Source organism: Dryobates pubescens, chromosome 9, assembly GCF_014839835.1.
Source record: "Dryobates pubescens isolate bDryPub1 chromosome 9, bDryPub1.pri, whole genome shotgun sequence".
Taxonomy (NCBI): domain Eukaryota; kingdom Metazoa; phylum Chordata; class Aves; order Piciformes; family Picidae; genus Dryobates; species Dryobates pubescens.
Window position 1 is genome coordinate 1,714,890 of NC_071620.1, and position 16,549 is coordinate 1,731,438.

At 47.7% G+C, this 16,549-nt stretch overlaps 1 protein-coding gene across 1 annotated transcript in view; it reads right to left on the minus strand.

The window, feature by feature from the left end:
- Positions 1-1,237: 1,237 nt before the first annotated feature.
- FHOD3 (formin homology 2 domain containing 3) overlaps positions 1,238-16,549 on the minus strand; it is a 474,874-nt gene continuing 459,562 nt past the window's right edge. The window contains exon 28 of the mRNA XM_054163992.1: positions 1,238-2,390. Coding sequence (XP_054019967.1) covers positions 2,308-2,390 — 83 coding nt within the window. The 3' untranslated portion in view covers positions 1,238-2,307. The remainder of the gene's footprint in view (positions 2,391-16,549) is intronic.

Genomic DNA, 16,549 nt, shown 5'->3' on the forward strand with positions numbered 1-16,549 from the left:
AACTGCATTTTCTTACATCACTTTTCTTTTATCACTTCATCAGTAGACCATTTCAATAGAATTGTTACATTCAGGGTGTCTTTCTTTTTACTCAGGCCTCCAAGACCTCTACAAATCCCCATTCCCTTCATTTCTTTGTTCTAAGAATCCTTCAGAGAGATTGGACAGTCCGTAACGGTGGGCAGCACATAAACATCCACTTTAAAATCTAGATGCCTCTGAGTCTTGCTTATTTTAGAGTGATTTATTATATGCCACCTCTTCACGTTTCCTAAACAGTTTCCTCCTTTCATAGCTTTCAAATACTCAACACATTTTACACATCTACTGCCTTCTGCCTACCTGTACAACTGACTTTTTAAGAAGCTGAGGGGAAAACCAGATCAATTGGGTAATGCTGTCCTTGAGAGCCTTTGCTCATTAGTGACTCATGGGCTTGAACACATAAAGATCCAAGGAAACAAAAAATAAAGCATGAACTGTTATTACCAAGAGAGGGACAGGCAGGATGTCCCACTACAGATCTCATTGTAGTTTTGTCAGCTAGCTGGTTCTCTCATGAATTGGACACTGCACTCAGAGCAATGTGATAGATAACTGAGGTTTCAAAGGTATATTGTGTTTGGTTCCACTATCCCGAATGATCTTCAGCAATTATCCTGTCCTTAATGAGAGCAGAGCAGAATAACTTGTTGATGTACCTGACCTAGGTTAGGTGCCAGAAAGAACAAAGCTATGGCGTTAGGAGCCCGGCACAGACTATTAATTAATGCTACTTTTCAAGTGTGTTTTGCAGCCGAAGTAGAATCCAGTTAACTAGCAACTCTGCTTAACAAGTTCCCCGGTTAACTAGCTTGAAGGAAGCCTCAGCAATTACTGCTGTGCAGACACACCCTTAATCTGAAGAGGCTAAGGCAATGGAGCAAGATAACCTTGTGCATCCTTGAGGATCAATTGGTCATATACAGACTTTGGCTTTAAAAAAATAAATCCCTTTTATGTTACTGTTATTTGCAGTTCTCTTCAAAGTGCTTCAGCACTGGCTAGGGTAGCTGTGTTTAATCTTCACTGCTGTACATGTCCTCCACTTAAAGGCAGATGAGTTGACTGAAGGTTCATCAAACACAGATGCTGACAGCAGTTATACAAGTTAGAAATAAAACAGTGAGATAAGGGCAAACATATCGGAGTGTTCACTGTAGTACTCTCTCCACTTGCATCAAAGATAATCGGGGGAAAAAAAGAGTGAGGAATAGCAAAAACACAGCAGGCTTTTAGCAGGGCCATTTCATATCCAGATTCATTAATTTGAAATAAAATCACTACCACATTATCTTGTAGCAGAGAAAAGCAGCATGAAGGGCACAGGCAAGTGAACAGAACTTTTTGAGCTTAGCATCTGAACGTATTTATCGAGTATGTGAAATTGGTGTCGTGGATCTCCTCGGAACTGTACAAATGCACAGTACTGCCATAGCTCAACAAGAGGGAGGTATTCTGTGTCCTCCCTTCTGTGTGCATCCTGTTATGTACAGTATGAGTGTGCATTAATACACATCAGTTCAGGATCCCAAACTTTCCACTTGTATTGCAGGCCACTCCTGCCCATAGAGTGAATCTCATTGAATCCACTGAGTTGCTACAAAAAGATATTCTTGTCCTCCTGTCCAGGTGGAAGGGTAAGGCCCCAAAGTGAACATCATGGTCCAGCTAGCTTCAGCAGGAACAGGATTTCACACCAAGACTGTATGCATATGAACACATACATGTCCACACATTCATTCTGTACATATATAAAGGTACACATACATTTTTACATTCTTTGGTGGCAAAATAAGAACACCCCCCCCACCCCCCAAATAAACCATAGGGTTGCACAGACTGCATCTTTGAGTAATGACTCTGCTTCAGAAAAAAATGGGGTTGCTGTAACATTTTGCCTTTTCAAGGACTTTTCCTTGCACTGACAAAATGCCATACGTTTACTAACACAGGGCAGAAGGAAAGTCAACATAAAGTCAGCTCACATGTGAGAGAACTCTAGGGAGAACTCCCTCCTACCCATATCAACACATCATGAAAGAAGCAGCCATATGCTTTCACATACAAGCACTAAAATGCTTCCTCAGTTCCCGTGTGGATGTCATGCTGGCTGTGGGGTTTTGCTTTCTGTTGCATATTAAAATCAAACTAACAAAGGATGGGATGTTTGGAGCAGGAGAGGAGGCTGGCAGATCGGCGCCACCCCCACGGGTTGTCAGCCTGTGTGCTTCAGATGAACGACGTCTTGTCACCACCTCTGGGATGTCAGACCTGCATCTCAGAGGTGCTGATGAGGCCCAGTGCTTTGGCTTCTTCTGGTGTCAGCCCGCTCTTTAGTGTCCTTCTCACTGTATGGTCATAAATTCCAAGAGCAGGTGGAATAAAAGAAAAAAGAAAATGCAAACAATTAGAAGTGAATTGCAAAGGACTTTCAGTCAGAAAGAATAATTTTAACAAGCAAACTGAGTCACATCCAAAGTTGCTAGGTACTTAGGACCTCGAGTTCAGAAATACTGAGTAATGCCTTGTGCCAAATCCACAGGAGCATGAAGTACCCAGCCACTCCCTGAGGCAAAAAGATGTCACTGACATTTAGAGTTTTAAGGAAAAAAACCAGAGTGTTTTAAAGACTTTTTTTTTCCCCTATAAAATGGTACCAGTTATTTTCAGTCCACAGAAAGCATCTTCTGCTCTATTATTTCACAGCTTCAGAAAGACATTCTGCCCCTCTACGCTGCACTGGTTAGGCCACACCTCGAGTCCTGTGTCCAGTTCTGGGCCCCTCAGTTTAGGAAGGAGGTTGACTTGCTGGAGCGTGTCCAGAGAAGGGCAACGAAGTTGGTGAGGGGTTTGGATGCAGCCCAGGATCTGGTTGGCTTTCTGGGCTGCAAGTGCACACTGAGAGCTCCTGCTGAGCTTCTCGTCCACCAGCACCCCCAAGGCTCTCTCCTCAGGGCTGCTTTCCAGCCAGTCCCTGCCCAGCCTGGATTTGTGCCTGGGATTGTCTCGACCCAGCTGCAGGACCCTGCCCTTGGTCTTGTTGAACCTCCTGAGGTTGGCTTGTGCCCACCTCTCCAGCCTGTCCAGGTCCCTCTGGATGGATCCCTTCCCTCCAGCCTGTCTGCTGCACCACACAGCTTGGTGTCATCAGCAAACCTGCTGAGGGTGCCATTTTATCCAGAAACAAGTGACTATGTGACTACACACAGTAAGCGCTAGCGTCCTCCTGGTTTTTCTGGCACTATGCTTTACAGGTGAATGGCTTTAGTTCAAGCCACAGACAGAGTGCTCACTTTACAATTTGATGTTCCCCAGGTATGAAACACACATTTGGAAGTTTAAGCTGCATGCAAAGCATAAACAATGACTTTAAGTTGAACAAAATCCAAGTGCCAGGTTCTGCACATTGGCCACAGCAACCCCATGCAATGCTACAGGCTGGGGTCAGAGTGGCTGAGAGCAGCCAGGCAGAGAGGGTCCTGGGGGTGCTGGTCGATGGTAGGCTGAACATGAGCCTGCAGTGTGCCCAGGTGGCAAAGAGGGCCAATGGCATCCTGGCCTGCATCAGGAACAGTGTGGCCAGCAGGAGCAGGGAGGTCGATGTGCCCCTGTACACTGCACTGGTTAGGCCACACCTTGAGTCCTGTGTCCAGTTCTGGGCTCCTCAGTTTAGGAAGGAGGTTGACTTGCTGGAATGAGTCCAGAGAAGGGCAACAAAGTTGGTGAGGGGTTTGGAACACAGCCCTACGAGGAGAGGCTGAGGGAGCTGGGGTTGCTTAGCCTGGAGAAGGAGACTCAGGGTTGACCTTATTGCTCTCTACAACTCCCTGAAGGGAGACTGTAGACAGGCGGAGGTTGGTCTCTTCTCCCAGGCAGCCAGCACCAGAACAAGAGGACACAGTCTCAGGCTGTGCCAGGGGAGGTTTAGGCTGGAGGTTAGGAAGAAGTTCTATACAGAGAGAGTGATTGCCCATTGGAATGGGCTGCCCGGGGAGGTGTTGCAGTCACCATCATTGGAGGATTTCAGGAGGAGACTTGATGGGGTGCTTGGTGCCATGGTTTAATTGATTAGGTGGTGTTGGATTGGTTGATGGGTTGGACACGATGATCTTGAAGGTCTCTTCCAACCTGGTCTATTCTATTCTATTCTATTCTATTCTATTCTATTCTAGTCACAGTCTCACAGTATAACTAAGGTTGGAAGAGACCCCAGGGATCATCAAGTCCAAACTGTCCCAACAGACCCCACAACTAGACCATGGCACCAAGTGCCACGTCCAATCTCCCCTTGAACACCTCCAGGGACGGCGACTCCACCACCTCCCTGGGCAGCACATCCCAATGACGAACAACTCGCTCAGTGAAGAACTTTTTTCTCACTTCAAGTCTAAACCTCCCCTGGCACAGCTTGAGACTGTGTCCCCTTGTTCTGGTGCTGGTTGCCTGGGAGCAGAGGCCAACCCCTTCCTGTCTACAACCACCTTTCAGGTAGTTGCAGAGGGCAATGAGGTCACCCCTGCGCCTTCTCTTCTCCAGGCTATTCTATTCTATTGTAAAATCTAATTTGAGCTCCAAAATAATGAAGTCTAGAGGAAACTGACAAAATTGCAGGCAGAGGTTAAGGACTTCTTGCAATTATCTGGCACAATTTAGACCTCTAACTTACTAAGATATTCAGTCCATGTAATTGAACCTGGATGGCCACACTCAAGGGTCTAGTAAAAGTGATAAGAGGGAATGGATAGGTATTGAAAACAAGGCAGCAAGAGGAAAGGAAAATACATTGTAGCTGAACATTTGATACTGTGCAGGTAGGAAAAGTGTTCTATGTTTGATAGTGAAACTGCCTTCATCAGCTACTGAGGTTGATCACAAGAGCTAAGAGTGTCACATCTGCTCCTTCATTATCAAACCCTTATGTAAAAGCTTTTCTTTGAGGCTCTGTCCTTTCTCCTGGGTGTGCTGGGTCCTGCTGATGTGCCTTCCTCACCATCTGTGTTTGGAGATGATTTCTGCACCTTTTTCCGGCGTGTGGTGACAGGTGCATGAGGAACTCTGTGCGCGAGAGCATCAGGGGTTCAGCGGGGAACTGCCAGGGGGGCGAGGGGGAGGACAAATTCTTGAGTCTGGGGCTGAGAGTGGGTGGTCCTTCTCGCTGGGCAGCACTCACTACAACCCCACCCTTCTCTCTTGGTGGCCCTGTTTACACAGGCTTACAGCGTTCACAACATCCTACCCCCAGGCCAGCAGAGCTTACAAAAGATTGCATTGCGCCCATTGTTCCTCTGCAGAGAGTTCCTCATGGGTGAGCACCTCCCCCACCCCACATGGCCAGAGTGAATGCTGCCACGAGGATTACATGTAAACACAGAGAACATAGCATTATATAATGCAGTTTCCTCTCAAAGACATTTTTATCTACATGGTATAGTTTCATAGCCTGCTTCAGAAAAATTCTCTATGTCAGAGAATCACAGAATCAATAAGGTTGGAAAAGACCTCAAAGATCATCAAGTCCAACCTGTCACCCAACACCTCATGACAACTAAACCATGGCACCAAGTGCCACGTCCAAGCCTTTTTGAACACCTCCAAGGATGGTGACTGCACCACCTCCCTGGGCAGCACATTCCAAAGGCCAACAACTCTTTCTGGGAAGAACTTTCTCCTCACCTCCAGCCTAACAGTAATAAGAAGTTATCACTGCCAGTAAAATTCACAGAATTTAAGAGGCACATGCCCAATCGCATTGGCAAAGTTTTTATCTAGTCAAACAGTATCTCTGTCGTTAACCAAACCACACCAGAAGTTATTAGTTTGTAGATATGGGTCCAAAAGATCCAGTCAAAAACCCACACAAAACCTTGGAACATTAGAGTTGGTGCCACCAACAGAAATCTGGGGGCTTTGATCTTGGGGAACTTTATATGGCACTGGGTCTGCTAGCACCAGATGGAGTACATCTGTTGCAGAAGGGGAGAAAGATCCTGGCACATGAGTTGGCCTAACCAGTGCTGAGGACAGAGCAGAATGACCTCCCTGCTCCTGCTGGCCACACTGTTCCCGATGCCAGGATGCCATTAGCCTTCTTGGCCACCTGGGCACACTACTGGCTCATGTTCAGCCTAATATCAACCAGCACCCCCAGGTCCCTCTCTGCCTGGCCGCTCTCCAGCCACTCTGACCCAAGCCTGTAGCACTGCCTGGGGTTGCTGTGGCCAATGTGTAGAACCCAGCACTTAGATGTGTTCAGTTTCATGCCCTTGGACTCTGCCCATCTGTCCAGCCTGGCAAGGTCCCTCTGCAGAGCTCTCCTGCCCTCTTACAGATCAACTCCTGCCCCCAGCTTGGTGTCATCTGCAAACTTACTGATGATGGACTCAATGCCCTCATCCAGATCATCAATAAAGATGTTAAAGAGCATGGGGCCCAGCACTGATCCCTGGGGCACACCACTGGGGCCTGGCTGCCAGCTGGCTGTGGCACCATTCACCACCACTCTCTGGGCTCAGCCCTTCAGCCATTTCCTAACCCAGCTCAAAGAGCTGCTGTCCAAGCCAGGGGCAGACAGCTTGGCCAGGAGTTTGCTGTGGGGGACAGTGTCAAAGGCCATGCTGAAGTCCAAGTAGAATACATCCACAGCCTGCCCCACATCCACCAGGCAGTCACCTGGGCATAGAAGGAGATCAGGTTGGTCAGGACCTGCCCTTCCTAAACCCATGCTGGCTGGGCCTGATCCCTTGGCCATCCTGTAAGTGCTGTGTGACTGCACTCAGGATGACCTGCTCCATGATCTTGCCTGGCACTGAGGTCAGGCTGACAGGCCTGGAATTCCCTGGCTCATCCAACTGGCCCTTCTTGTGGATGGGCACCATGCTGGCAGCTTCCAGTCTTCTGGGACCTCTCCAGTGAGCCAGGACTGCTGGAAAATGATGGAGAGTGGCTTGGCCACCTCATCTGCCAGCTCTCTCAGCACCCTAGGATGGATCCCGTCTGGTCCCATGGACTTGTGAGTATCCAATACTAGTTTTAAGACCAGACTATACATTTACAATGCACAGGTGAGAAAATAAAAAGGCAGGAGGTGGGATGCAGAAAGAAAGCCACAAGTGCAAGTGTTGCAGCCTTTACATCTGGTTTGAAATTTAAAAGGACTCACTAACAGGGGAGTGAGTCTCAGGTTTTATTAACACAGAGCTGTCTGTTGGAGACTTGACTCTGCAGAGGAGCGTGACCATGTTTAACTGCTTGGGATCTGTGGAATGCAAATTAATGATCCCCATTAGGAATCTATGCTGCAAAATAAACCAGTAAAAGGAATCATCTCTATTAGCCCATGAAATGACAATGAATAAAACAATCTGGTAATCAATCCAATTCTGCTAATCAGGGAAAGCCATATATATATATATGTCTGTGTGTATGTGTGTATATATATGTATGTTGGGGGCAAGAGAAATTTAGAACAGTTCTGGGCAAAGGATTTTTGCTCATCTAAAGGAGACTTCCCTCCAGACACGTGATGCTCACACCCAAGCATAATCAAATTGCTGCCTTCACAGGTCCTTGTGCTAAACTCCTTTGTGGCAGCAGAGGGCTCTCTTTGGCAGCTGTGGTACAGTGGTGCTCTTCTGGAAAGCCACATAGACCTTCAAGATCTTACGCTGCTTTTGTTACTGCACTTCTTATGTAAAGCAACTTTACAAGACAGGTTGTACTTCTCCCTCTTTCCTCCCCCTCACATGATGCACTTTCCAAAACAACTCTGTGATCTTGCCAGCCAGCAGCCCCTGGCTGCTGCTGTCTTACATAGATGCTGAAAATAGACTTTCAGGCAGGCAGGATGATGTAAATAAGGAGTAAATTACTGACTGGAAATAAACTTGAAAGTCTAATAAGGAAGGAACCAAAAAATATACACATCTTATGTACTTAGGGCTAACATTGCAAGTCCACCATAATTATCCTGCTGGGGGCAGGAGTTGATCTGCTGGAGGGTAGAGAGGCTCTGCAGAGAGACCACGACAAGCTGGACAGATGGGCAGAGTCCAAGGGCAGGAGATTGAACACATCCAAGTGCCAGGTTCTGCACATTGGCCACAACAACCCCAGGCAGTGCTACAGGCTGGGGTCAGAGTGGCTGGAGAGCGGCCAGGCAGAGAGGGACCTAGGGGTACTGGTCGATGGTTGGCTGAACATGAGCCTGCAGAGTGCCCAGGCAGCCAGGAGGGCCAATGGCATCCTGGCCTGCCTCAGGAACAGTGTGGCCAGCAGGAGCAGGGAGGTCATTCTGCCCCTGTACACTGCACTGGTTAGGCCGCACCTCGAGTCCTGTGTCCAGTTCTGGGCCCCTCAGTTTAGGAAGGAGGTTGTCTTGCTGGAATGAGTCCAGAGAAGGGCAACAAAGTTGGTGAGGGGCTTGGAACACAGCCCTGTGAGGAGAGGCTGAGGGAGCTGGGGTTGCTTAGCCTGGAGAAGAGGAGACTCAGGGGTGACCTTATTGCTGTCGACAACTACCTGAAGGGAGGTTGTAGGCAGGCAGAGGTTGGTCTCTTCTCCCAGGCAACCAGCACCAGAACAAGAGGACACAGTCTCAGGCTGCAGCAGGGGAGGTTTAGGCTGGAGGTTAGGAGGAAGTTCTACACAGAGAGAGTGATTGCCCATTGGGATGGGCTGCCTGGGGAGGTGGTGGAGTCACCATCACTGGAGGTGTTCAGGAGGAGACTTGATGGGGCGCTTGGTGCCATGGTTTAATTGATTAGGTGGGTTGGATTGGTTGATGGGTTGGATGCGATGATCTCAAAGGTCTCTTCCAACCTGGTCTGGTCTATTCTATTCTATTCTATTCTATTCTATTCTATTCTATTCTATTCTATTCCAATAATGCTGCTCAAATTGAGCAAATGCTGGATTGATTCCACAGTATTTCTAAACACCAGTGCTGGAATCCAGTGCAAAGTTGAAGAATGTACTTAAGGACATTAACCTGGTGCAGGCCAGGTTGATTTCATATCAGACTTTCCTTGCATAAAAAAGGATAAAGCCATTTCATGCAGAAAGTTTGCAGACAGGAGCTCCAAAATAAATAAGCTGTATCAGAATAAAAGTCATTATAGAAATGACTCACAGATTCCTCTAGAGGAGTGACTGGAAAATGAATTGATGCTTCTTTTACAAGCAGGTTTGGGTTTTTCTTTCTTTTTTTTTCCTTTTTTTTTTTTAAACTAGATTTTAAAACCAGGCTTTCAGAAACCCTTTGGTTTTGAAGGCTGTGTGATGCAGTACTGCACAGAAGGATGGCAATTTCACTTTCTCGGTGCTAGGGTGCTAGGACCGGCCAGGCTCTCTTGAAACAAACCCTGAATTGTGAAAGGTACAGCTGCTTTTAGAGTATTTTATAAGGACTTTCTTCTTGCATTTTATTTTTTTTAAGCATAATTTCCATCAACTCCTGCTTTTACTTAGGCTATAAATACCAGAACAGTCTAACTCCTGGTATTTTGGCACTTCTGTATCTTTTTAAAGCCAGTAAAAGTAAGTGGAGAGCCATGAAAGAGAAAAACAGTGAAAAAAAAAACAAAGGGACGAAGAAAAAGTGAAAGAACTATTTCTGCATCAGGAATAGTGTGCCCAGGAGCAGGGAAGTCACTGTGCCCCTGTACTCAGCACTGGTTAGGCCACACCTGGAGTCCTGTGTCCAGTTCTGGGCTCCTCAATTTAAGAAGGATATTGAGACTCTTGAAGGTGTCCAGAGAAGGGCAACAAAGCTGGGGAGGGGTCTGGAGCACAGCCCTGTGAGGAGAGGCTGAGGGAGCTGGGGTTGCTTAGCCTGGAGAAGAGGAGGCTCAGGGGAGACCTTCTTGCTCTCTACAACTCCCTGAAGGAAGGTTGTAGCCAGGTGGGGGTTGGTCTCTTCTCCCAGGCAACCAGCACCAGAACAAGAAGACACAGTCTCAAGCTGTGCCAGGGGAAGTTTAGGCTCTATGTTAGGAAGAAGTTCCACCCAGCAAGAGAGATTGGCCATTGGAATGTGCTGCCCAGGGAGGTGGTGGTGTCTCCATCCCTGGAGGTGTTTAGGAAGAGACTGGATGAGGCATTTGGTGCCATGATTTAATAGTCATGAGGTGTTGGGTGATAGGTTGGACTTGATGATCTCTGAGGTCTTTTCCAACCTTATTGATTCTGTGATTCCAACCCTGTGACTGCCAAACAAAAAAGTGCACGTCTCTGCATTCAAATAGTTTCCCATTTAGTATGCTTACATTTTTACTCCAAAGTAGCATTGAGTATTTTTACTAAAACCCATATAAAGCTTGCCTCTACACCTGGTGCTTTGACAGAGCTCTTTCCCGTGTTTTGGCACTTGGTAAGAGTGTGCTTCACTTTCATTGAAGGTGGAACTTTGTATGAAATACCTGACCCATGATGTTCTGTAGGTAAGTTTAATCCAGTGACCCTGAGTTTATTTGTCTAGGATTCAGGTAATCTCAACTCAATTCTGATCTTCTCCACCAGTCTATTCACAGGAATCTGACAAGTTCCTTGTTTGACACCTCAGATCCATTTCTGCATAATGACTGTAAGAATTTTGAACTCCTTTCAAGTCACTAAGCAAATAAATCAATCACAGAGGGGCTTTTTAGGTTGTCAGACAGCGATAGGACTTAAGGGAATGGATCCAAATTAGAGGAGGGTAGATTCAGATTAGACGTTAGAAAGAGATTCTTCCCCATGAGGGTGGGGAGACACTGAACAGGTTACCCAGGGAGCTGGTGGAAGCCTCATCCCTGGAGGTTTTGAAGGCCAGGCTGGACGTGGCTCTGGGCAACCTGATCTAGTGTGAGGTGTCTCAGCCCATGCCAGGGGGGTTGGAATGGGATAGAATAGAATAGAATAGAATAGAATAGAATAGAATAGAATAGAATAGAATAGAATAAACCAGGTTGGAAGAGACCTTCAAGATCATCGTGTCCAACTTGAGGTCCCTTCCAACCCTAACGAGTCCGTGATGCCTGCTAATACTAAGAACTGATAAAGAAGGAGGAAGATACTTGTAGGTTCATGCTTCAGCCTTAAAGTAATTGCTGCAACAGCCATTCAGAGAAGACAGAAATCAACTCTGTTTAGCTCAACAGTGCCAAGTATTGTTCTGAATATGCTAGAATTATAAGCACACCTTCTGTGTGCTTATTCACAGCTATGAGATGGGAGTGTGATTTGTTTTCTGTGATGCTGACTCATGGGAACCTGATCACTTTCCTCCAACACATGCATTCAGTTCCAAGGCAGCACCTCTGTAACAATCTAAGCCTGAGAGAAGTTACTTTACATTAGGGAACTAATGTTTTAAATAAACAGTCAGGACAAGAACAAAACCAGTATTATCTTCCTGTTTGTGTATTATGGAACTTCAGGAGGGTTCTTTAATTAAATCTGCTTAAGTAACATTTTTATAGAATAGAATAGAATAGAATAGAGTAGAATAGAATAGAATAGAACAGAACAGAACAGAACAGAACAGGTTGGAAAAGACCTTTGAGATCATCGAGTCCAACCCATCATCCAACACCATCTGATCAACTAAACCACGGCACCAAGTGCCTCATCCAGGCTCTTCCTAAACACCTCCAGTGATGGCGACTCCACCACCTCCCTGGGCAGCACATCTCAATGGCCAATCTCTCTTTCTGGGAAGAACTTCTTCCTAACATCCAGCTAAACCTCCTCTGGCACAGCCTGAGACTGTGTCCTCTTGCTCTGGTGCTGGCTGCCTTGGAGAAGAGACCAACCGCCACCTGGCTACAACCTCCTTTCAGGGAGTTGTAGAGAGTAATAAGGTCTCCCCTGAGCCTCCTCCTCTCCAGGCTAAGCAACCCCAGCTCCCTCAGCCTCTCTTCACAGGGCTGTGCTCCAAACCCCTCCCCAGCTTTGTTGCCCTCCTCTGGACACCTTCCAGCAACTCAACATCTTTCCTAAACTGAGGGGCCCAGAACTGGACACAGGACTCAAGGTGTGGCCTAACAAGGGCTGAGCACAGAGCAGAATGACCTCCCTGCTCCTGCTGGACACAGTGTTCCCGATGCCAGGATACCATTGGCCCTCTTGGCCTCCTGGGCACACTGCTGGCTCATGTTCAGCCTACTATCAACCAGCACCCCCAGGTCCCTTTCCACCTGGCTGTCTCTAGCCACTCTGACCCCAGCCTGTAGCACTGCCTGGGGTTGCTGTGGCCAATGTGTAGAACCTGGCACTTGGATGTGTTCAATCTCATGCCCTTGGATTATGCCCATCTGTCCAGCCTGGCAAGGTCCCTCTGCAGAGCTCTCCTACCCTCTTACAGATCAACTCCTGCCCCCAGCTTGGTGTCCTCTGCAAATTTACTGGTGATGGACTCAATGCCCTCATCCAGATCATCAATAAAGATATTGAACAGGATGGTGCCCAGCACTGATCCTTGGGGCACACCACTGGTGCCTGGCTGCCAGCTGGATGTGGCACCATTCACCACCACTCTCTGGGCTCAGCCTCCAGCCAGTTCCTCACCCAGCTCAGAGAGCTGCTGTCCCAGCCAGGGGCTGACAGCTTGGCCAGGAGTTTGCTGTGGGGGATGGTGTCACAGGCCTTGCTGCAGTCCAGGCAGACTCCATCCACAGCCTGCCCCACAGCCACCAGGCAGTCACCTGGGCATGGAAGGAGATCAGGTTGGTCAGGATCTGCCCTTCCTAAATCCATGCTGGCTGGGCCTGATCCCTTGGCCATCCTGTAAGTGCTGTGTGACTGCACTCAGGATGACCTGTTCCATGATCTTGCCTGGCACTGAGGTCAGGCTGACAGGCCTGGAATTCCCTGGCTCCTCCTTCCGTCTCCTCTTCTGGAGGGGCATCGCATTGGCCAGCTTCCAGTTATATTATGCAACACACCATTAATCTTCTTGTGTCTTCTGTTGCCTCAAAGCTTCCATGGCTTTAAGATCTTTTTTTCTTCATCCTCAATTTGAAGCACTCGGCACATGTTGGCTGATCATGCTCTGAAGCTCTCCTCTTGTAACAGGGGTTTGTAGGCAGTCCTATTCTTTATACATCCCTTCCTGTCATCTACACATCAAACTGCTTAGCTACCTTACATTGGTTTTGAAAAGTTTCTGTATTAAAGAACACTTTTTCTTCCTTGGTTTTTGACATTTCAGTGATAGCTCATGAAGAGTTTCATTTTTATTTCCCCAAATCTACTGGTGCAATGCCTGGAACAGTCTTCTTTAAGCACCTAAAATTAACTTTGGCCATTGTTTTCACTGGAATTTGGACTATCTAAATAGAGTGATTCTTAAGACATCCTTATCCCAATTTTCCTTCGCAACCATTGTTCGTTATGGCATCGTTTGGGAAAGTCATCCTAACCTTATGTCACACTGCAATGGGTTAGGAACTGGCTGGAGGGCCGAGCCCAGAGAGTGGTGGTGAATGGTTACACAGCCAGCTGGCAGCCAGGCACCAGTGGTGTGCCCCAGGGATCAGTGCTGGGCCCCATGCTCTTTAACATCTTTATTGATGATCTGGACGAGGGCAGTGAGTCCATCATCAGTAAATTTGCTGACGACACCAAGCTGGGGGCAGGAGTTGATCTGCTGGAGGGTAGAGAGGCTCTGCAGAGGGACCTCGACAGGCTGGACAGATGGGCAGAGTCCAAGGGCAGGAGATTGAACACATCCAAGTGCCAGGTTCTGCACATTGGCCACAGCAACCCCATGCAGAGCTACAGGCTGGGGTCAGAGTGGCTGGAGAGCAGCCAGGTGGAAAGGGACCTGGGGGTGCTGGTTGATGGTAGGCTGAACATGAGCCTGCAGTGTGCCCAGGCAGCTAAGAGGGCCAATGGCATCCTGGCCTGCATCAGGAACAGTGTGGCCAGCAGGAGCGGGGAGGTCATTCTGCCCCTGTACACTGCACTGGTTAGGCCGCACCTCGAGTACTGTGTCCAGTTCTGGGCCCCTCAGTTTAGGAAGGAGGTTGACTTGCTGGAGCTTGTCCAGAGAAGGGCAACAAAGTTGGTGAGGGGCTTGGAGCACAGCCCTATGAGGAGAGACTGAGGGAGCTGGGGTTGCTTAGTCTGGAGAGGAGGAGACTCAGGGGTGACCTTATTGCTCTCTACAACTACCTGAAGGGGTTTGTAGTGAGGTGGATGTTGGTCTCTCCTCCCAGGCAACCAGTACCAGAACAAGAGGACACAGTCTCAGGCTGCATCGGGGAGGTTTAGGCTGGAGGTTAGGAGGAAGTTTTACACACAGAAAGAGTGATTGGCCATTGGAATGGGCTGCCTGAGGAGGTGGTGAGGTCGCCGTCGCTGGGGGTGTTCAGGGCGAGGCTTGACAGTTGCTTGGTGCCATGGTTTAGTTGATTAGGTGGTGTTGGATGATAGGTTGGACTCGATGATCTTGAAGGTCTCTTCCAACCTGGTCTATTCTATTCTATTCTATTCTATTCTATTCTATTCTATTCTATTCTATTCTATTCTAACCAGGCAATCCTAATTATTTCATTTTTTTTTAAAACTTCTTTGCTAAGCTGAACAGCTCCCCATAGTGTTACAAACATCTTCCCCACAGAAATCTGCCCTCAGCCTTCAAGCACAAAGCCAGCGCTTTATGCTTTTAAAACATCCCGAACTGATGTGTCTGGAAGCTGGGTGTGGCAGTTGCAGGCTATGCCTTTAAAAGTTAGATGCAGAGTTCAAGCAGAAGAGTGGAGAAGTATAAACTTAGAATAGCATAGCATAGAATAGACCAGGTTGGAAGAGACCTTCAAGATCATCGCGTCCAACCTATCATCCAACACCACCTAATCAACTAACCCATGGCACCAAGCACCCTATCAAATCTCCTCCTGAACACCTCCAGTGATGGTGACTCCACTACCTCCTCGGGCAGCACATCCCAGTGGGCAATCACTCTCTCTGTGTGTAAAACTTCCTCCTAACCTCCAGCCTAAACCTCCCCTGCTGCAGCCTGAGACTGTGTCCTCTTGTTCTTTTGCTGGTTGCCTGGGACAAGAGACCAACCTCTGCCTGTCTACAACCTCCCTTCAGGTAGTTGTAGAGAGCAACAAGGTCACCCCTGAGTCTCCTCTTCTCCAGGCTAAGCAGCCCCAGCTCCCTCAGCCTCTCCTCACAAGGCTTGTGTTCCAAACCCCTCACCAACTTTGTTGCCCTTTTCTGGACATGCTCCAGCAACTCAACCTCCTTCCTAAACTGAGGGGCCCAGAACTGGACACAGGACTCCAGGTGTGGCCTAACCAGTGCAGTGTACAGGGGCAGAATGACCTCCCTGCTCCTGCTGGCCACACTGTTCCTGATGCAGGCCAGGATGCCATTGGCCCTCCTGGCTGCCTGGGCACACTGCAGGCTCATGTTCAGCCTACCATTGACCAGTAACCCCAGGTCCCTCTCTGCCTGGCCGCTCTCCAGCCACTCTGACCCCAGCCTGTAGCACTGCTTGGGGTTGCTGTGGCCAATGTGCAGAACCACAGTTGGGTGTAAAAAGGAAAACAAATGATTATTCTGATCGAATTTCATTGGGCAGATGTGTGAAGCATACCCCTAGCACTCTCACACATCCCACTTCATCCTTTCCCTTTTTCTCTGGCTGCTGCTGCTTGTCTGCTCATCTGGGAGGATCTTACCCCTGCTAGCTGACCTTGCAGATGAGACTAACATTCCTACTAATACTTCCTTTTTCTTTCTTCTATTATAGGGGGAAGGAAAAAAAGGGGGTTTGGGGGGAGTGAGGCAATTTTCCCTGGTCATTTTTGACCAGGGGGCTTTCCATGCTGTTTTCTGTTCCATATTGTAACTCCTGTATATTTTGAACATATTCATTGCATTCCATTGTAGAGTGTAGTTACTGCTTGTAAATATAGCTTCCATTTGCTTCTGACTGAGTGAGCCATGCTTCTTGTTAATGGGGTGGTAAACTCCAAACCATTACACTGGAGTTTGTTGTTTGCACACAGAATAAGGATATCAAAAAGCAAAAGACCAGCAGAACCTTCTCATGGCAATTTGTCTTGAAGCTGCCTTTGAACAACCACCTTGAAGGCTGTTCAATCCTGTGTCTTTTGGACGATGCTTCTAATGAACAAATGCAAACTGTCATGCTGTTTTCTCACATATAACATCACTCCAGTATGTCTGGTAGGCAGGTCACTGAATGGCCATCATGAGGCGATGACTTCCAGCTGGTTACTCTACTTCTGAATGTCAAATTTGATCTAAAGGTCTAGCACAGAACTTAATTCTCTCTGTGTAATCATCACAGGAATTCAGTTGTTAGGCACCTACGAAGTACCTTAGCTTTCTGTAGCCATTTTAGCTCCCACTGAACAAATTCCTTCCTACTAGGTCTCTGTCAAGTCCTATTTGGAGTTATTAGTGACCCTTTGTATCTTCACCAACAGATGCAGATGGATCCATCTGTCTTTTGCTGCATGACTCTCTGCCTTATTCCTCCTCTCAATTT